Source organism: Scardinius erythrophthalmus, assembly GCF_964197995.2.
Source record: "Scardinius erythrophthalmus genome assembly, chromosome: 22".
Taxonomy (NCBI): domain Eukaryota; kingdom Metazoa; phylum Chordata; class Actinopteri; order Cypriniformes; family Leuciscidae; genus Scardinius; species Scardinius erythrophthalmus.
Window position 1 is genome coordinate 34,098,745 of NC_138242.1, and position 22,769 is coordinate 34,121,513.

A 22,769-nucleotide genomic window follows, 5' to 3' on the forward strand; every position below is an offset into this window, starting at 1 on the left:
GATCCGGGGGGTTTGTCGCCGGGATCGGGATCGTGTGATCCGGGGGGTTTGTCGCCGGGATCGGGATCGGGTGATCCGGGGGGTTTGTCGCCGGGATCGGGATCGTGTGATCCGGGGGGGTTTGTCGCCGGGATCGGGATCGTGTGATCCGGGGGGGTTTGTCGCCGGGATCGGGATCGGGTGATCCGGGGGGTTTGTCGCCGGGATCGGGATCGTGTGATCCGGGGGGGTTGTCGCCGGGATCGGGATCGTGTGATCCGGGGGGGTTGTCGCCGGGATCGTGTGATCCGCGGATTGAGAGGCCGGATGGAAATAGAAGCGTGTGTTGTACATGCTCTTAAGCGTGGAGATATGAATGGTGATATGAATGGTGATATGAATATGAATGCGAGGCTGATCCGAGATTAAACCGCAGATGTTGGATCTGATCATGAATGATGGGATTGAAACGCGCGCGCGTGTGTGTGTGTGTGTGTGTGTGTGTTTTGCTTCACGGCACAATAGAGTCGCTGGTGACGGATCAGTGTTTGTCAGATTCGGTGTGTTTCCGTCTCCCACGCCGGGCCTGCCGTCGCCCACACACACACACACACACACACACACACACACTGGTTTCATGTAAAGCGCTGCTCTGCTTTTGTGTTTTCTGCTCCGCTGCGTCGAAGCCAAGTGTAATGGAAAAGCATCCGCTCTCCTCTATTTGTGGAGACAATCGCTCCTGCGTCTGTTCTCTCGCTCTTCCCTCGGGGTGTCATGATCTGCCTCTTCTCGTCCTCCGTTTTTCTGCTTCTGTTGTTTCAGACGCTCACGAGAGTCTCTTGCTGCGTCTCAATTCGCCACCTTATACTATACTATACATCTTATACTACGCCCTAGAAGTATGTACTCTTTTTGTGAAGAAAAAGTGCATACATGTGAGTGTGTGTCAGCAGAGTAGACGAGCTTTGGGAGACACTATCACATCATAAAGTTACGTCTTTAACGGTTGCTCTCCGTCACGTAAACTGACCTGTCAATCATCTCGTCAAAGATAAAATCCTCCTCATGTTATTTCCTCAGTGTCGGAGAGAAGTGTTGATCTGCAGTCGCGGGTCTTTCATGCGGAGACTCTCCTCAGATTAATGCATTATTAATGAAGCATTTAAATGTTAATGGTCAAACGGATCTTTATAAAAGTCCACATTGTTATTGCAGATGGAATATAACACGGATAACATTAAATATTTTTCTATCAGGATGAACTTTGATTAGTCACTCAAACCTTTATCTGAACCTCTCACCGTCGGCCGCGTATATCCGCCATGTTTGTAGTTTTTAACACTTTTTACTCGTGTTTGTAGTTCCTCCGCCTGTCACGGATCTATGAAGGAGGACTCAAATGCAGAACGAGTGTTAACAGGTTTATTGACAGACAGTTGACAGATGACAAGATGTGGTCGATCCGTTCTGTCAGAACGAGAGTCGCAGATCCAAACGCAAGCAAGCAGTTTACTGTAGACAAGCAGAAACAGGGTCATACTCGAAACACCACGTATAGCAGGATAACCAATCTCAGGAGAGGAAGGGTGACATGGATAAACCCAGCGCGTGTGCAAACTGGAACTGGATGGCGACCTCCAGAAGCCTGGATACACAGACGAGATTGAGGAAATAACTCAGGTACAGGAGCTGGGCGAGAGAGCACAGACAAGAGTGACGAACCGACACCAAACAATGTTGCACAACACTATGCTTTGGGACACACTTATTCTCATCTCACACACCGTTTAGGATGGATAGTGTGAACATTGAGACGCAGGGTCTGTTTCTCAGCACTGATGAAGATGGTGACGAAGATGAAGATGATGAAGATGGTGACGAAGATGAAGATGGTGACGAAGATGATGATGACGATGGTGATGGTGATGATGATGAAGATGATGATGAAGATGAAGATGGTGATGATGATGAAGATGATGATGATGATGAAGATGATGATGAAGATGAAGATGATGAAGATGGTGATGATGATGAAGATGATGATGAAGATGATGATGAAGATGGTGACGAAGATGAAGATGATGAAGATGGTGACGAAGATGAAGATGATGAAGATGGTGATGATGATGAAGATGATGATGATGATGAAGATGGTGACGAAGATGAAGATGATGAAGATGGTGATGATGATGAAGATGATGAAGATGATGATGAAGATGATGAAGATGGTGATGATGATGAAGATGATGATGAAGATGGTGACGAAGATGAAGATGATGAAGATGGTGACGAAGATGAAGATGATGATGATGATGAAGATGATGATGATGATGAAGATGGTGACGAAGATGAAGATGGTGACGATGATGATGATGGTGATGATGATGAAGATGATGATGATGATGAAGATGGTGATGATGAAGATGAAGATGTTTTGCTGAACAGAAGTGTGTGTGACTCAGAAAGCAGCTTTCATTATGGGATGTATCGGATGCTGAAGAAGTCTTTATCCCTGTTTGATTTCCCCCGCTCCTCGTAAAGATCGTCTCGTGCTGCTTTTATATGGGATCAAATTCCCGCCAAATATATAGCGGTCACGTATAAAAAAATAATAAGCGTGAATCAAAAATTTAAAAACACATGTAAAAATATATTGCACAAACTGAAAAAAATAATGCAAAATGATCAGAATAGCAAACAACGTGGTCACGGATCAAAATATAATAAGCGTGAATAAAGAAATAACAAGCATGAATAAAAACTTTAAACACATTAAAAGTTATTTTGCACAAAACTTAAACTTATGGTCATGCTTTGTTAAAAAGTATGGTTTTATTACTGTGTACTTTGTGCTTTCTTGCATTTTCTGCTCATATTTTACTCTTTTGTACGCTTGTGATGTTTTTCTCTTCGCTCTTCTTTCTATGTTCTGCGCTTGCTCTTCCAAATGTTGCAGTTCGAGTTTCATGTAAATTAGGGCGGGCTTAAGCGTCACCATTGGTCCACTAGTTCTAGATTGACAGATACTCCTCTAGCCAATCAATCGAAGAGGGGAGTTGACGTCACACTAATGCGACTCGTGGTACAAGCTGTTTATGTTTGTACAATTTCTTCAATCCCATTATAATATACTAAAATGTTATTTTCTAATACTTTTATATACTGTTCAATTTCTTATTTGTGCTTTGATATGTGCATTTATTAAATTAATTATTTTCGCTTGGCATACCAGCGTGATTACGTCACCGCACACTTCAGTGGGTGGTGCGCGCCCGTGAAGCACTTCATTCTGAGTAAATATAACAACAAAGAAGCACTGCTGCACTCTCTTTTGTTTCATTTTTCCTTAATCATTATACTCTTTTTCAGGAGTGCTACACTTACAAGGGAAGACGGCAGTTCAATTTAACTTTACAAAGACTTTAAAGCAGTAAAGCTATCTGAACTCTGGACATAAATAATTAAATTCATTTTTTTTAGATACATGAGAATGTTAATGTGCACACAGGTAATTGGTGTTAAACAATATTACTTGGCTCATGATGCCAATATGTTAAGGCTGCTGTTAGCGAAACATCCTGCAATTATGAAACACTACAATTCGTCGCAAAAACTAAGTTAAAAACGGCCATTGTCTGAAGACTTTAGGACTTTGACCTTTCGCCGCTACGCATTGCCTACCTTTTTTTTATTAACCTCGCCAAATTTGACAAGATTATTGAAAATGATTGTGTTACAGAGAAGATATAGAGAAACCAGTTGAATTTAATACAGTGGTTTATTACAAACTTACTGTGTTTACTTACATAGCTACATAATTGCATATTACTTTAGAATTAATGTTTTAAATATAGCTTAAAATTTGAATACAGTAACATCTCCATCAGCGATAGGTAACGCTGTTTCTAGAGTGCCGCTGTCCAGCAGAGTTTAGCGTCAACTCCGATTAAAAACCTCACCTGTCTTAAATATCCTAAAGACGATGATTAGCTGGTTCAGGTGTGTTTGATTAGGGTTGAAGGAGCTAAACTCTGCACCCAGGAGTCAGGACCGACATTACACATCCTTGTTATTGATTAAATATGATTTTAAATATGAAAGTAAAACGGCCAGTAGGTGGTGGCTGCTTGGAGAAGATCGACGTTCGCGGTGCCAGGTCCAGTGCATTAGAGGTGAATGATGGATCATCAGACAGGCATAACTGTAACAGGTCGTTGTTAGGATGACGAATTTAACTATACCATATTGCCAGGTATACGTATACCGGCAACAGTTTGAGTTGCAGGTACACATGCAGTTTAAAGGTGTCCTGTTGATGGTCGTCTTCCCCTGTATAACAAGTAAGCATCAGTAGCCACGAGTCGCATTGGTGTGACGTCAACTCCCCTCTTCGATTGATTGGCTAGAGGAGTATCTGTCAATCTAGAACTAGTGGACCAATGGTGACGCTTAAGCCCGCCCTAATTTACATGAAACTCGAACTGCAACATTTGGAAGAGCAAGCGCAGAACATAGAAAGAAGAGCGAAGAGAAAAACATCACAAGCGTACAAAAGAGTAAAATATGAGCAGAAAATGCAAGAAAGCACAAAGTACACAGTAATAAAACCATACTTTTTAACAAAGCATGACCATAAGTTTAAGTTTTGTGCAAAATAACTTTTAATGTGTTTAAAGTTTTTATTCATGCTTGTTATTTCTTTATTCACGCTTATTATATTTTGATCCGTGACCACGTTGTTTGCTATTCTGATCATTTTGCATTATTTTTTTCAGTTTGTGCAATATATTTTTACATGTGTTTTTAAATTTTTGATTTACGCTTATTATTTTTTTATACGCGACCGCTATATATTTGGCGGGAATTTGATCCCATACTTTTACTGCCCGATTGGCTTTTTATGATAGTTTCTGTCAGTTTATGATATTTTATTCCAAGTTCATTTTTATTAACTTCTGCAGAAATAACCACAGTGTTTTGTCTTTATTGGTAGAATATTTATGTAACGCTCAGATCATATTTCACTCCAAAAAAGAAAGAAAATGAGGCCTGGTTTTAGAACCAGTTGGTCTAATATTTAAAAAAGTATATATGTGTATATATATGTATATATAAAATTTCTCATGACTCTATATAATGCAATTTCTATATTCTATTTTATTTCAAGTCTTATTTTTATTAAGACTTTCAGCTTACAGCATTTTTCCAGTGAGTACTTCATTTTATATAATTATATATATATATATATTTTAAATCACATTTTACCTTAAATGCTCATTACTGTCATGCAAAAAAATATTGTTTTTAAAATAATCAGAGCCTTTTAATTTATAATGTGACTTTGAGCTCACGCCATTTTCTAGTGTGTACTTAACTGTTTTATAAAAATAATGATTTATTTAAAAAAAAAAAATCTAAAATACTATTTATTTATTTATTATTTAAATTGAAAATGTCACATTATGCTAACACAAATTTTCCAATGAGTATTTTTTTTATATATAAATTGTGTATTTATTTTTATTTATTTATTTATTTATTTTATTTTTCTTAAAAATTATTTTTACTTGATGACTTTATGCACACACCAGTTTTCCTCAGAGCACTTTTCCCCATAGTTCCGTGTCCTGGTCATGTTTGTGTGGTTCTGTTGGTTTATTAGTTTTCCTGGATCTGTTGATCCTGCGAGTCCGTCCAGAGGGCAGTTTCAGTGTCAGACTCTTTAAATCCAAATATACGGTCTTTGTGTCCCACTATAATCAAAGCCTCGGGCCTCCAGAATCCCTGTTCTTATCCCGAACTCTCGCTGATCCTCAGGTCTCAGTCCGTGGACAGGTTTATGAGCCAGGGAATACATTGAGATCTCTTAAAGCACAAGAGACTGATCAATACGCCCAGGTTCACATATATCACAGGTAAAGCAGGACTGAAGCCTGGATCCCCGAGCCGGACCACTGAAGATCAATCCCAGTCTCAGGATCAGCTTCCCAGTGGCCTGGGATTGGTCAACGGTCACGTGACCTGAAGGATCACTGGTTTAGGGTCTAATTGGCGTCCGGTTGCGTTTCAGTGCTGGATCTGCTCACTCAGAAAGTGTGTGTTGTGCTCACTCAGAATGTGTGTGTTGTGCTCACTCAGAAAGTGTGTGTTGTGCTCACTCAGAATGTGTGTGTTGTGCTCACTCAGAAAGTGTGTGTTGTGCTCACTCAGAATGTGTGTGTTGTTCTCACTCAGAAGGTGTGTGTGTTGTTCTCACTCAGGTGTGTGTTGTTCTCACTCAGAATGTGTGTGTTGTTCTCACTCAGAAAGTGTGTGTTGTTCTCACTCAGAAGGTGTGTGTTGTTCTCACTCAGGTGTGTGTTGTTCTCACTCAGGTGTGTGTTGTGCTCACTCAGAAGTTGTGTGTTGTTCTCACTCAGAATGTGTGTGTTGTTCTCCCTCAGAAGGTGTGTGTTGCTCTCACTCAGAATGTGTGTGTTGTTCTCATTCAGAATGTGTGTGTTGTTCTCATTCAGAATGTGTGTGTTGTTCTCATTCAGAATGTGTGTGTTGTATTGTGTTGTCGTTTATTGGACTCGTGTGCCGATTTCCTCACCAAACATCCCTGACGCTCCTCATAATGACTCCAGGTTCATATCCGTCAGTCGGATTCTTGTTGCCATGGATTCGGTTTCCTTCACATTAATTAAAGGAAGAGTTTCCAAGGTCGCTGATCCTCGGAGTCCGAATGCGGCGAGTGAAACGAGTGAGGGATATGAGGAAGATTATAGCAGGATTTACAGAGAATGAAAGAAAGGGAAGAAAACCAACTCCATTTCTGAAAACAAAATGACTTACAGTCACAACACTTTAGTATTGGATGATCAAAGCTGAAAAGATAGATAGATAGATAGATAGATAGATAGATAGATAGATAGATAGATAGATAGACAGACAGACGGACGGACGGACGGACGGACGGACGGACGGACGGACGGACGGACGGACGGACGGACGGACGGACGGATGTATGGATGGATGGATGGATGGATGGATGGATGTATGGATAGATCGATGGATAGATAGTTAGATAGATAGATAGATAGATAGATAGATAGATAGATAGATAGATAGATAGATAGATAGATAGATAGATGGATAGATGGATGGATGGATGGATACACACCCGTCGCTATGGGGCCGGGCCCACCCCCAAAAATGCTTGTGCCCCCCCCCCCCCCCACTTGAAGCACAGAATTTTAATTTTATATTATCATAGTTGCTAATTTTGTGTTGCATTAATGTTGCATTCTTTATCATTAAAACATTAAAAATATAAAAGGATCCATTTGCGATCCATTCTATTCTGAATAAACAAACAACGCAGTTTACATGCTTCGTCGTTGTTGCATTATTCATTAAGATAATAATTAATAAATGCACGCACAATTATCCGTGAACTTGATAAATGTTGCAGATATGTTTTACTATGCACAAACAAATGCCTTTCAACTTATGTGCGCAAAATTCAGAAGTAAATGAACGTGCAGCAATCTGTACAAATAAAAAGTCTGTAGGCCTACTATATGTGTTGTAGCCATTAAATAAGCCTATTTAGTTTCATATTTGTTCAAATATTATAATGTAATTTTTTTTCCATCTATGTTGAAGTGAACTGGAGCGCATCTCATCCTAACTTAACCGAAACTCAGTGTATGCCTCACAGACATGAGAAATACATCTAAAGAAAGCTTGAAATGTCTTTAAACTAAACGATTCGAGAAACGAGAAATAGGCTACTCTCTGATTATGTAATGATGTGCATTTCTCTCTGCGCGTTCACTACGAATATGGCGATCGTAAACTTTCTTCTTTGCAGCCGACACTGACACAGAAAACACTAGTTTATTTATAAAAATCAATGCACACGTCACCGGGTTTACAAATGCACATCTTGCTTGTTGCACGCACACATATTATGTCGAAACAAGAGGTATTATGTTGAAATAACATTATTAATAATAATAAATCTTTAAGAATTGAATGCTGGATGTTGTGCTTGTTCAATTTAATAAAATTAATACTTTAATTGTGACAATTAAAATAATTGAATATTAAACATTAAGTGGCCTATGTTTGCTCATTTATTAATAGTATTTATATATAATATATCTAGCACCCCCTCAGCACGTGCGTTAAAAAATTCCCTGGCGCCGCCCCTGATAACTTATAACGGCCCACGTATTAAAAAATTTAAATCGGGCTTGGGCTTATAATTACAGTTAATGTGTCGGGCCGGGCCGGGCTCGGACACAACGTGCACAGGCTCGGGTAGGGTCGGGCTTGATTTTTTGGGGCCGATCAAGGGTTAGGTTCAAAGTCTCTGTGCGTGTGTGTCTCATGGCAATGCATATCCCATGTTGACTGCTTTAAAATGCAATGTTTGAGAGATGCATCTGGTGTTACATCTAATATGTTGTATAGTCAAGTGTTTTATGGATATACATAACATTGCTTCTATGTAATGTGGTGTAGGCTACAGGCTACCTGGTCATATTGCTGTTGGTTATGTTTAACGTGTTGATTACGTGCTGCGCGAATAGAGTATACGATTATTATAAATATACCTACTGTAGGCTAAGAATAATTGTGCCCTCCCATGCATTTCATATGCCCCCCTTAAGACTGAGATCTTAACATAGACGGATAGATGGCTGACATGGAAGAAATATTACATTTTAAACTATATTTCTGTATAGATAAATACAAATAAGACACATTCTCACTGGTGGCATCAGACCCCAATATAAGCTTAAATAGTTGCAAATGTAAATAATTCATATAATATTCATAATCTTTATGACATAATATTGTTTAATGACCTCGAAAAAACTGATAAATATCACCATACTTCACCAGTTGATTGATTACATTATTAATTGCAAACATTTTTTGTATTACAAGTTTTCTGAAATGTTATGTTTAAATATGCAGATGAGACGTTATCTAATTAAATATGCACTAATTTGCACACATTTCTAGAACAGAAATCTGAACATTGGATGAAGTCAGATTCAAAATTCTTGTTAATTTTTTTATGTGTATATTAGAGTCAATAAAGGTTTACTGAGGGGATTTTGGATATCTGTATTTATCAGTGCACAAATCAGAAAATACTGTCAACAGCCAAAAATATATACATTTTCGCCATTTTTTTTTTATAAAATGTAAAAAATCAGGAAAATTATATATGAACAAACCCCACTGTAAAAACCTTCAGAATATAGATAAGAATAAAAGTGTAAAGTTTGGTGTGTGTCAGTGTTGCTGAAGTGGAGATTTCAGGCTCAATGTAGAGCAAACACCCTGTAAAGAGATATACTGTAGCTGACATCTACAGACGCACACAGATCAAGTGCTCTAAAAGATACAGTTAAAAGTGTATTTCGGATGTTTTCTGTCCACTTGTCCTGAAAAAACACTTTATGAAAAGCCAAAAAGCCCAAATCTCAAAATTGACAGATGCATGAACACAGTTTCTGCTCGTAGTGTCTCAAAGTAAGAGAGTGGAGAATAAATCATCAGGAGTGTTTGTGTTTGTGATCAGAGTAACATTAGATGATCCTGATGATGTGAGTGTGTGTGTGTGTGTGTGTGTGTGTGTGTGTGTGTGTGTGTTGTTCGCTCACACCTGTGATGTGTTTCAGTGATAAAGGCCTGTAGATCTCAGATCTGTAAAGTAATGGCTGGCCTTTAAGTCATCAGTAAATCATCATAAAAGCCTGTTCTCCTCTTTAGCAGATGAATTATTGTTATGAATTATTGTCTGCTGACGCGTTCCGGCTCTGGCCTTTCTTCTCCTCACTCGTGATTTACCAGCTTTATCACTCGCTCTCCGTCTGGATTAATATTTCATGCCATCTGATCTTACTGCTGTGTAGTTGTGCGGTTCCTCACACCAAAAGGGCAACGCTAGATACATTAATTAAAGAACTGAATATATATATATACCGTATATAGACATGCTGTAGGTGTGGTGAGCATTTATTTTGAAGACACACATTAGTGCTCCAACCTGGATTAATTTTAATAATTTTTATTCACATTTTACCTTCAATTTTCATTAAACCGTTTCCCCCAGAAAGTGTGTGTGTGTGTGTGTGTGTGTGTGTGGCGTGTGCTGATGCTGAATGAGGAGTTTGACTTCATCCGATGGAGGAAAGCGTGTGTGTGTGTGTGGCGTGTGTGTGTGGCGTGTGTGTGTGGCGTGTGTGTGTGTGTGTGTGTGTGTGTGTGGCGTGTGTGTGTGTGTGTGTGTGTGTGTGTGTGTGTGTGTGTGTGTGTGTGTGTGTGTGTGTGTGTGTGTGTGTGTGTGTGTGTGTGTGTGTGTGTGTGTGTGGCGTGTGCTGATGCTGAATGAGGAGTTTGACTTCATCCGATGGAGGAAAGCGTGTGTGTGTGGCGTGTGTGTGTGGCGTGTGTGTGTGTGGCGTGTGTGTGTGTGGCGTGTGTGTGTGTGTGTGTGTGTGTGTGTGTGTGTGTGTGTGTGTGTGTGTGTGTGTGTGTGTGTGTGTGTGTGTGTGTGTGTGTGTGTGGCGTGTGTGTGCGTGTGTGTGTGTGGCGTGTGCTGATGCTGAATGAGGAGTTTGACTTCATGCGATGGAGGAAAGCGTGTGTGTGTGTGGCGTGTGTGTGTGTGTGTGTGGCGTGTGTGTGTGTGGCGTGTGCTGATGCTGAATGAGGAGTTTGACTTCATGCGATGGAGGAAAGCGTGTGTGTGTGTGGCGTGTGTGTGTGTGGCGTGTGTGTGTGTGGCGTGTGTGTGTGTGTGTGTGTGTGTGTGTGTGTGTGTGTGTGTGTGTGTGTGTGTGTGTGTGTGTGGCGTGTGTGTGTGTGGTGTGTGTGTGTGTGTGTGTGTGGCGTGTGCTGATGCTGAATGAGGAGTTTGACTTCATCCGATGGAGGAAAGCGTGTGTGGCGTGTGTGTATGTGGTGTGTGTGTGTGTGTGTGTGTGTGTGTGTGTGTGTGTGTGTGTGTGTGTGTGTGTGTGTGTGTGTGTGTGTGTGTGTGTGTGTGGCGTGTGTGTGTGTGTGTGTGTGTGTGTGTGTGTGTGTGGCGTGTGTGTGTGTGGCGTGTGCTGATGCTGAATGAGGAGTTTGACTTCATCCGATGGAGGAGAGCGTGTGTGTGTGTGTGTGTGGCGTGTGTGTGTGGCGTGTGTGATCCGATGGAGGATCCGCTCGCTTTCACAGGATTTACAGCAGAACATTGTGTAGCCGATTAGCGAAGGAGTAAATTATTCCAGAACAGAGCGTATTGATTCTATTAACCTTTGTGAAATAATTCATCCGTGTCTGATTAACCTAAAACCCTCCTAATTCAATTATTAATCAGTCAGGAATAATGTTCAGCTAATTGCAGCAATCTCACATTTTAATTGCGAGTTCGTTTGACGAGGTCGAGCTGTAGTTCTGACTTCACTGATGCATTACGAACAGAAAACTCAGACATGAGCTTCTCATAAAGGTGTAAATAAATAAGTACCATACTGACATGTTTTTGGACATTTACCATGGTATTTTTTACTATGTATCTTGTACATGTACAGGGAATGCCTTCTGTCTGATTTGTTTGCTAATACACAAAATGTAAAACTAGATTTATGCTCAGTTCCACATGAGTATGATGATCATTAGATAGATAGATAGATAGATAGTTTGGTCTGTGTTTGGTCTGTGGTTGGTCTGTGGTTGGTCTGTGATTGGTAATATACAGTATTGGTCTGTGTTTGGTCTGTGATTGGTCTGTGATTGGTAATATACAGTATTGGTCTGTGTTTGGTCTGTGATTGGTCTGTGATTGGTAATATACAGTATTGGTCTGTGATTGGTCTGTGGTTGGTCTGTGATTGGTAATATACAGTATTGGTCTGTGATTGGTCTGTGGTTGGTCTGTGTTTGGTCTGTGTTTGGTCTGTGTTTGATCTGTGGTTGGTCTGTGGTTGGTCTGTGGTTGGTCTGTGGTTGGTCTATGATTGGTCTGTGATTGGTAATATACAGTATTGGTCTGTGTTTGGTCTGTGATTGGTCTGTGATTGGTAATATACAGTATTGGTCTGTGATTGGTCTGTGGTTGGTCTGTGTTTGGTCTGTATTTGGTCTGTGGTTGATCTGTGATTGGTCTGTGGTTGGTCTGTGGTTGGTCTGTGGTTGGTCTGTGATTGGTCTGTGTTTGGTAATATACAGTATTGGTCTGTGTTTGGTCTGTGGTTGGTCTGTGATTGGTAATATACAGTATTGGTCTGTGATTGGTAATATACAGTATTGGTCTGTGGTTGGTCTGTGTTTGGTCTGTGTTTGGTCTGTGATTGGTCTGTGGTTGGTCTGTGGTTGGTCTGTGATTGGTCTGTGATTGGTAATATACAGTATTGGTCTGTGTTTGGTCTGTGATTGGTCTGTGATTGGTACCCAGATAGCACACGACTATTTGATGTGAAACTTACATCTGGAAGACGTATTTTAAAGAGTGTTTGCTCATCTGGAATACGTCTATTGGACGTTTCCTGTCAGATGTCAAATAGACGTTTAGAAGATGTCAGTTTAACATACATTCTAAATCATTCTAAATCATTACATCTTAAAGACATCTTCTAAACGTCTATTTGACATCTGACAGGAACGTCCTATAGACGTATTGCAGATGAGCAAACACTCTTTAAAATACGTCTTCCAGATGTAAGTTTCACATCAAATAGTCGTGTGCTATCTGGGGTAATATACAGTATTGGTCTGTGATTGGTCTGTGGTTGGTCTGTGTTTGGTCTGTATTTGGTCTGTGGTTGGTCTGTGATTGGTCTGTGGTTGGTCTGTGGTTGGTCTGTGGTTGGTCTGTGATTGGTCTGTGTTTGGTAATATACAGTATTGGTCTGTGTTTGGTCTGTGGTTGGTCTGTGATTGGTAATATACAGTATTGGTCTGTGATTAGTAATATACAGTATTGGTCTGTGGTTGGTCTGTGTTTGGTCTGTGTTTGGTCTGTGATTGGTCTGTGGTTGGTCTGTGGTTGGTCTGTGGTTGGTCTGTGATTGGTCTGTGATTGGTAATATACAGTATTGGTCTGTGTTTGGTCTGTGATTGGTAATATACAGTATTGGTCTGTGATTGGTCTGTGTTTGGTCTGTATTTGGTCTGTGGTTGGTCTGTGGTTGGTCTGTGTTTGGTCTGTGGTTGGTCTGTGATTGGTAATATACAGTATTGGTCTGTGATTGGTAATATACAGTATTGGTCTGTGATTGGTAATATACAGTATTGGTCTGTCATTGGTCTGTGGTTGGTCTGTGGTTGGTCTGTCATTGGTCTGTGATTGGTCTGTGGTTGGTCTGTGATTGGTCTGTGATTGGTAATATACAGTATTGGTCTGTGTTTGGTCTGTGATTGGTAATATACAGTATTGGTCTGTGATTGGTAATATACAGTATTGGTCTGTCATTGGTCTGTGGTTGGTCTGTGTTTGGTCTGTGTTTGGTCTGTGGTTGGTCTGTGATTGGTAATATACAGTATTGGTCTGTGATTGGTAATATACAGTATTGGTCTGTCATTGGTCTGTGGTTGGTCTGTGTTTGGTCTGTGTTTGGTCTGTGGTTGGTCTGTGTTTGGTCTGTGGTTGGTCTGTGATTGGTAATATACAGTATTGGTCTGTGATTGGTAATATACAGTATTGGTCTGTCATTGGTCTGTGGTTGGTCTGTGGTTGGTCTGTGATTGGTAATATACAGTATTGGTCTGTGTTTGGTCTGTGGTTGGTCTGTGATTGGTCTGTGATTGGTAATATACAGTATTGGTCTGTGATTGGTAATATACAGTATTGGTCTGTCATTGGTCTGTGGTTGGTCTGTGGTTGGTCTGTGATTGGTAATATACAGTATTGGTCTGTCATTGGTCTGTCATTGGTCTGTGGTTGGTCTGTGGTTGGTCTGTGATTGGTAATATAGAGTATTGGTCTGTCATTGGTCTGTCATTGGTCTGTGGTTGGTCTGTGATTGGTCTGTGATTGGTAATATACAGTATTGGTCTGTGGTTGGTCTGTGATTGGTCTGTGATTGGTAATATACAGTATTGGTCTGTGTTTGGTCTGTGGTTGGTCTGTGATTGGTCTGTGATTGGTAATATACAGTATTGGTCTGTGATTGGTAATATACAGTATTGGTCTGTCATTGGTCTGTGGTTGGTCTGTGTTTGGTCTGTGTTTGGTCTGTGGTTGGTCTGTGTTTGGTCTGTGGTTGGTCTGTGATTGGTAATATACAGTATCGGTCTGTGGTTGGTCTTTGGTTGGTCTGTCATTGGTCTGTGGTTGTGATTAATAATAATCATTCGTCTCCGCGAGTCACAGACGGCCAGGATCCTCTCTAAGACTCTGGGCTCGGCGTTCTTGATCCTCCTGGAGAACTGGAGAAAAAAGCTTCCCATCCGTCTTTTCGTATTCCATTATTCCTCCTACACATGAAGCGTGCCGAGACCAAACTCATGCCGGAGCTGGTCCGCGTTCCCAAGCAGAACTCCAGCTCGTCCTGTGTGTCAAAGATCAGTGTTTTAACATCCGATCATCCGAGGCAGGACTGCGATCCGGTTTTATTTGATGCGGTTTCGAGCTCTTGTATCAGATATAAACGAGCCGGACCTGCTTCAGTCTGTTAGTGAAGTGTGTTCAGAGGAAGAGTCTCGGCCCGGTCCACCGGATGATCCTGTGTAAACACTGTCCTGGTGAAGCCAACATGGATTCGCTGTGTTTTCCAGGAATCCAACTCTCATATGATGAAGCCCTTTGGCTGTTGTGTGTTTGTGACGAGCCAGATTAACATGGAAGCTCAGTCATCACAAATACTGTAAAAACTGTAATATTCTGAAATATTATGTTTTCTATGTCAAGTCAAGTCATGTTTATTTATATAGTGCTTTTTTTTTATAATACAGATTGTTTCAAAGCAGCTTTAACAGGAAAATAATGTGGTTGCCAGAAATTTACTGTAAATGAATACGGTAGCAACATTTGAGGTTTTACAGACTTAACTTAAATTTACAGTAAAGAAACGTATTTCATTATCTGATATAATGTTAATTTACTAAACTACTAAAATCTGTTTTGTACCATTGTAATACACTGACATCCACCAATCACAGCGGAGAAAGATCATACTGAGATATAGAAGCTGAACACTGTCATTCACACACACACTGAACACCATCATGGTAACTAATGACATTTTAAAAATGCAATAAACATTTAATAACATTAAATGTAACATAAAACCCTAATGTACATGATTGATTAGAAAAAAATAAGAAAATCCATGAAGAAAAGGTTAGATCTGTCACAGTTATTCACTGTATATAGTACAGAAACTTTGTTAACCAATTAACAGTATCGTTAAAATCATGACACATTTTTACAGCGCAGTTTTAAGTGTCACATGATCCTTCAGAAATCATTCTTTGCTGATTTGATGCTCAAGAAACATTTATGATTATTATCAGTGTTGGAAACAGTCATGTGTGTGTGTGAACTCTCTCATCAGTCAGCTGTGACCCACACACACTCTCACACACACATGTTTGTCCTGTAGTGTGTATCAGGTGGTGGTGGAGGAGGAGCGTCCCCGTCGTTCCCAGAGAACCGCTGAGATCCTGCGCTGTTATCCCATTCCCATCCACTTCCAGAACTCATCCGGTCTGAACTCCCAGTACTACTTCAGCGCTGAGTTCCCGTCGGCCCGGATCCAGGCGCCGATGCCCTTCACCGTCGGGGACAACCGGACCTACAGTGGATACTGGAACCTTCCGCTGCTCCCGCACAAGAGCTACAGCATCTACTATCAGGCCGTCAGCTCAGCCAATGGGGTGAGAGCACACAAACACATGATATAATGAGTCTCAGACCGTCAGCTCGGCCAATGGGGTGAGAGCACACGAACACATGATATAATGAGTCTCAGACCCTCAGCTCAGCCAATGGGGTGAGAGCACACAAACACATGACATCACGAGTCTCAGAACGTCAGCTCAGCCAATGGGGTGAGAGCACACAAACACATGACATCACGAGTCTCAGACTCTCAGCTCAGCCAATGGGGTTAGAGCACACAAACACATGATATAATGAGTCTCAGACCGTCAGCTCAGCCAATGGGGTGAGAGCACACAAACACATGACATCACAAGTCTCAGACCCTCAGCTCAGCCAATGGGGTGAGAGCACACAAACACATGACATCACGAGTCTCAGAACGTCAGCTCAGCCAATGGGGTGAGAGCACACGAACACATGACATCACGAGTCTCAGACCCTCAGCTCAGCCAATGGGGTGAGAGCACACGAACACATGACATCACGAGTCTCAGACCCTCAGCTCAGTCAATGGGGTGAGAGCACATGAACAAATGACATCACGAGTCTCAGATCGTCAGCTCAGCCAATGGGGTGAGAGCACACGAACACATGACATCACGAGTTTCAGACCCTCAGCTCAGCCAATGGGGTGAGAGCACACGAACACATGACATCACGACTCTCAGACCCTCAGCTCAGCCAATGGGGTGAGAGCACACGAACACATGACATCACGACTCTCAGACCCTCAGCTCAGCCAATGGGGTGAGAGCACACAAACACATGACATCACGAGTCTCAGACCCTCAGCTCAGCCAATGGGGTGAGAGCACACAAACACATGACATCACGACTCTCAGAGCCTCAGCTCAGCCAATGGGGTGAGAGCACACAAACACATGACATCACGAGTCTCAGACCCTCAGCTCAGCCAATGGGGTGAGAGCACACAAACACATGACATCACGAGTCTCAGACCCTCAGCTCAGCCAATGGGGTGAGAGCACACAAACACATGACATCACGACTCTCAGATCCTCAGCTCAGCCAATGGGGTGAGAGCACACAAACACATGACATCACGAGTCTCAGACCGTCAGCTCAGCCAATGGGGTGAGAGCACACAAACACATGACATCACGACTCTCAGACCCTCAGCTCAGCCAATGGGGTGAGAGCACACAAACACATGACATCACGACTCTCAGAGCCTCAGCTCAGCCAATGGGGTGAGAGCACACAAACACATGACATCACGACTCTCAGAGCCTCAGCTCAGCCAATGGGGTGAGAGCACACAAACACATGACATCACGAGTCTCAGACCCTCAGCTCAGCCAATGGGGTGAGAGCACACAAACACATGACATCACGAGTCTCAGACCCTCAGCTTAGCCAATGGGGTGAGAGCACACAAACACATGACATCACGAGTCTCAGACCCTCAGCTCAGCCAATGGGGTGAGAGCACACAAACACATGACATCACGAGTCTCAGACCCTCAGCTCAGCCAATGGGGTGAGAGCACACAAACACATGACATCACGAGTCTCAGACCGTCAGCTCAGCCAATGGGGTGAGAGCACACAAACACATGACATCACGAGTCTCAGACCGTCAGCTCAGCCAATGGGGTGAGAGCACACAAACACATGACATCACGACTCTCAGACCCTCAGCTCAGCCAATGGGGTGAGAGCACACAAACACATGACATCACGACTCTCAGAGCCTCAGCTCAGCCAATGGGGTGAGAGCACACAAACACATGACATCACGACTCTCAGAGCCTCAGCTCAGCCAATGGGGTGAGAGCACACAAACACATGACATCACGAGTCTCAGACCCTCAGCTCAGCCAATGGGGTGAGAGCACACAAACACATGACATCACGAGTCTCAGACCCTCAGCTTAGCCAATGGGGTGAGAGCACACAAACACATGACATCACGACTCTCAGACCCTCAGCTCAGCCAATGGGGTGAGAGCACACAAACACATGACATCACGAGTCTCAGACCGTCAGCTCAGCCAATGGGGTGAGAGCACACAAACACATGACATCACGAGTCTCAGACCGTCAGCTCAGCCAATGGGGTGAGAGCACACAAACACATGACATCACAAGTCTCAGACCCTCAGCTCAGCCAATGGGGTGAGAGCACACAAACACATGACATCACGAGTCTCAGACCGTCAGCTCAGCCAATGGGGTGAGAGCACACAAACACATGACATCACGACTCTCAGACCCTCAGCTCAGCCAATGGGGTGAGAGCACACAAACACATGACATCACGAGTCTCAGACCCTCAGCTCAGCCAATGGGGTGAGAGCACACAAACACATGACATCACGACTCTCAGACCCTCAGCTCAGCCAATGGGGTGAGAGCACACAAACACATGACATCACGAGTCTCAGACCCTCAGCTCAGCCAATGGGGTGAGAGCACACAAACACATGACATCACGAGTCTCAGACCCTCAGCTCAGCCAATGGGGTCAATCCCATTACTAACGGATTATTTGGTTGCATGTAAACAGAGACTTATTATAACCATGATCTTCAGTCAGACACTACAGGTCAACTCAGTGTTCTCAGTTCTGAGCTCTATTTTACTTCCATAACATGCGACTAGTGAAAAGAAAACATCCGAAACACACATTTAACCCTCTGGCTCTCTTCAGTTTTTAAAGGTTTTGGCACTTGATGTGTGGCCACAAAACAATCACGGACATGATCCGAACAGGATAAATGGTCCTGAAAACAATAGTCACACTTGTGCTCCTCGCGGTCCAACATGAATTTTCATCTTTCCTCTAGTGGAAGCGTTTGGTACTGCAGCCAAACACAATATGACTGAAAGCTCTTTTTTTTTTTAGATATAAGCTCAAATTAGGAACACAACTTGTTTAGATGTATGGCTTTTGCCCTGCGCTTTAAACTAAGCATTCAAGATTTACCACAGTTTAAGTTTCAGGTCTATGCTCAAAAATTGAATAAATGGATTAGAAATACAGCGTAAATATAAGTTAGGATAATAAAAACCAATTAAATAAAAAACATTATCAAACTAAAATGTATTCATTTCATTGACAAAAAATATATATTTTTTAAATTTTTTAATGACACACAAAGAGCGCCAGACGGTTAAGTGTTTATTTTATTGCTATCATCTATAAAAGCGGTGAGTTAGAGGGAGAAATCTCCACTTCAACAGCTTTACACACACCGAATGAATACAGTTTTATTCATATCTATATTCTGAAGGTTTTTTCAGACATCATTCGCCTGATTTATACCACATTTTACTCCTAAAAACATGGTGAAAATGTATTTATATTCTGTCTGTTGACTGTATTTCCTGGTTTACGGAGTGATAAAAAGAAAAATCCAAAATCCCCTTTTTAAAAACCTTTAATATGTCTACAAATCTTTAGCCAATGTTCAGATTTCTGTTCTGGGAATGTATGCAAATGAGTGCATATTTAAGTAGACAATGTCTCATTTGCATATTTAAACGTGTAATACAAAACAATAGTCTTAATGCACTGATTAATCATCTGGGGATATTGATTAGATAATTTTTTGTCAGATATGTACATCAGTGTTCAGTGACTCTAAAGGTCTCGGACGGAGAAAAGCAGCCGTTAGCCGTCGAGCTGGTAATTAGCAGCTAGCGGGTCGATGATAATTTAAACGCTGTCAGTTTTTGCCCTTTGCAATGAAAGCCCACTACATTTTTTATTGTTATTTATTGCCAAAAAGAGTGAGTTCAGACTCCTGCGGTTACAATAGAGGCTGTTCTCTGAGTGTGGAGAGTCGTGGTCAGCTAAAGTTAAATCCTCGTCACTCGCTTCATGCTGTTCTTTAATTGCTCCCAATTAGCAGAGCGGCAGCGATTACAGGAAGCCGCTCGTGTTCTCCTCGTGACGCTCGTTTACAGGAACACAGGCGTCCACGAGCTCCGGTGACCTTCAGCCCAACGCTCCTCCAATTATCTCCTCGAGAAGCTCCGCGTTTGTTGTGTTTCTCACGGCGGCTCGACGCTTCTCCAGGGCGAGTGATGGCAGACTAGCTCATTAGCAGAGAGTGTGTGTTTATCGTGAAGGAACATCTGCAGGATTTGAGGAATAAACCCTCGACAGAAGTGATCATAGAAAACTTACTCTTATAAATAAAAACATTTAGAGCAGATGTTGTGGATGTTCGTGACATTACCGTGACCGAGGAAACTTTACCCTGAGTCTGTGTGTGTCGACGCGTCTCGCTGCGACTGAGTCTGTGTGTGTGTCGACGCGTCTCGCTGCGACTGAGTCTGTGTGTGTGTCGACGCGTCTCGCTGCGACTGAGTCTGTGTGTGTGTCGACGCGTCTCGCTGCGACTGAGTCTGTGTGTCGACGCGTCTCGCTGCGACTGAGTCTGTGTGTGTGTCGACGCGTCTCGCTGCGACTGAGTCTGTGTGTGTGTCGACGCGTCTCGCTGCGACTGAGTCTGTGTGTGTGTCGACGCGTCTCGCTGCGACTGAGTCTGTGTGTGTGTCGACGCGTCTCGCTGCGACTGAGTCTGTGTGTGTGTCGACGCGTCTCGCTGCGACTGAGTCTGTGTGTGTGTCGACGCGTCTCGCTGCGACTGAGTCTGTGTCGACGCGTCTCGCTGCGACTGAGTCTGTGTGTGTGTCGACGCGTCTCGCTGCGACTGAGTCTGTGTGTGTGTCGACGCGTCTCGCTGCGACTGAGTCTGTGTGTGTGTCGACGCGTCTCGCTGCGACTGAGTCTGTGTGTGTGTCGACGCGTCTCGCTGCGACTGAGTCTGTGTGTCGACGCGTCTCGCTGCGACTGAGTCTGTGTGTGTGTCGACGCGTCTCGCTGCGACTGAGTCTGTGTGTGTGTCGACGCGTCTCGCTGCGACTGAGTCTGTGTGTGTGTCGACGCGTCTCGCTGCGACTGAGTCTGTGTGTGTGTCGACGCGTCTCGCTGCGACTGAGTCTGTGTGTGTGTCGACGCGTCTCGCTGCGACTGAGTCTGTGTGTGTGTCGACGCGTCTCGCTGCGACTGAGTCTGTGTGTGTGTCGACGCGTCTCGCTGCGACTGAGTCTGTGTGTGTGTCGACGCGTCTCGCTGCGACTGAGTCTGTGTGTGTCGACGCGTCTCGCTGCGACTGAGTCTGTGTGTGTGTCGACGCGTCTCGCTGCGACTGAGTCTGTGTGTGTGTCGACGCGTCTCGCTGCGACTGAGTCTGTGTGTGTGTGTCGACGCGTCTCGCTGCGACTGAGTCTGTGTGTGTGTCGACGCGTCTCGCTGCGACTGAGTCTGTGTGTGTCGACGCGTCTTGCTGCGACTGAGTCTGTGTGTGTGTGTCGACGCGTCTCGCTGCGACTGAGTCTGTGTGTGTCGACGCGTCTCGCTGCGACTGAGTCTGTGTGTGTGTCGACGCGTCTCGCTGCGACTGAGTCTGTGTGTGTGTCGACGCGTCTCGCTGCGACTGAGTCTGTGTGTGTCGACGCGTCTCGCTGCGACTGAGTCTGTGTGTGTGTCGACGCGTCTCGCTGCGACTGAGTCTGTGTGTGTGTCGACGCGTCTCGCTGCGACTGAGTCTGTGTGTGTGTCGACGCGTTTCGCTGCGACTGAGTCTGTGTGGTGTCGACGCGTCTCGCTGCGACTGAGTCTGTGTGTGTCGACGCGTCTCGCTGCGACTGAGTCTGTGTGTGTGTCGACGCGTCTCGCTGCGACTGAGTCTGTGTGTGTGTCGACGCGTCTCGCTGCGACTGAGTCTGTGTGTGTGTCGACGCGTCTCGCTGCGACTGAGTTCTGTGTGTGTGTCGACGCGTCTCGCTGCGACTGAGTCTGGTGTGTGTCGACGCGTCTCGCTGCGACTGAGTCTGTGTGTGTGTCGACGCGTCTCGCTGCGACTGAGTCTGTGTGTGTGTCGACGCGTCTCGCTGCGACTGAGTCTGTGTGTGTGTCGACGCGTCTCGCTGCGACTGAGTCTGTGTGTGTGTCGACGCGTCTCGCTGCGACTGAGTCTGTGTGTGTGTCGACGCGTCTCGCTGCGACTGAGTCTGTGTGTGTGTCGACGCGTCTCGCTGCGACTGAGTCTGTGTGTGTCGACGCGTCTCGCTGCGACTGAGTCTGTGTGTGTGTCGACGCGTCTCGCTGCGACTGAGTCTGTGTGTGTGTCGACGCGTCTCGCTGCGACTGAGTCTGTGTGTGTGTCGACGCGTCTCGCTGCGACTGAGTCTGTGTGTGTGTCGACGCGTCTCGCTGCGACTGAGTCTGTGTGTGTGTCGACGCGTCTCGCTGCGACTGAGTCTGTGTGTGTGTCGACGCGTCTCGCTGCGACTGAGTCTGTGTGTGTGTCGACGCGTCTCGCTGCGACTGAGTCTGTGTGTGTGTCGACGCGTCTCGCTGCGACTGAGTCTGTGTGTGTGTCGACGCGTCTCGCTGCGACTGAGTCTGTGTGTGTGTCGACGCGTCTCGCTGCGACTGAGTCTGTGGTGTGTCGACGCGTCTCGCTGCGACTGAGTCTGTGTGTGTGTCGACGCGTCTCGCTGCGACTGAGTCTGTGTGTGTGTCGACGCGTCTCGCTGCGACTGAGTCTGTGTGTTGTTGTCGACGCGTCTCGCTGCGACTGAGTCTGTGTGTGTGTCGACGCGTCTCGCTGCGACTGAGTCTGTGTGTGTGTCGACGCGTCTCGCTGCGACTGAGTCTGTGTGTGTGTCGACGCGTCTCGCTGCGACTGAGTCTGTGTGTGTGTCGACGCGTCTCGCTGCGACTGAGTCTGTGTGTGTGTCGACGCGTCTTGCTGCGACTGAGTCTGTGTGTGTGTCGACGCGTCTCGCTGCGACTGAGTCTGTGTGTCGACGCGTCTCGCTGCGACTGAGTCTGTGTGTGTGTCGACGCGTCTCGCTGCGACTGAGTCTG

At 44.2% G+C, this 22,769-nt stretch overlaps 1 protein-coding gene across 11 annotated transcripts in view; it reads left to right on the plus strand.

Annotated features, from left to right (window-relative positions):
• The window catches only part of ptprma (protein tyrosine phosphatase receptor type Ma), a 296,654-nt gene that overhangs the window by 157,825 nt on the left and 116,060 nt on the right, over nt 1–22,769 (plus strand). For all 11 annotated transcript variants that reach the window (XM_081352828.1, XM_081352833.1, XM_081352834.1 and 8 more), the window contains exon 12: nt 15,579–15,852. In XM_081352828.1, coding sequence (XP_081208954.1) covers nt 15,579–15,852 — 274 coding nt within the window. The remainder of the gene's footprint in view (nt 1–15,578; nt 15,853–22,769) is intronic.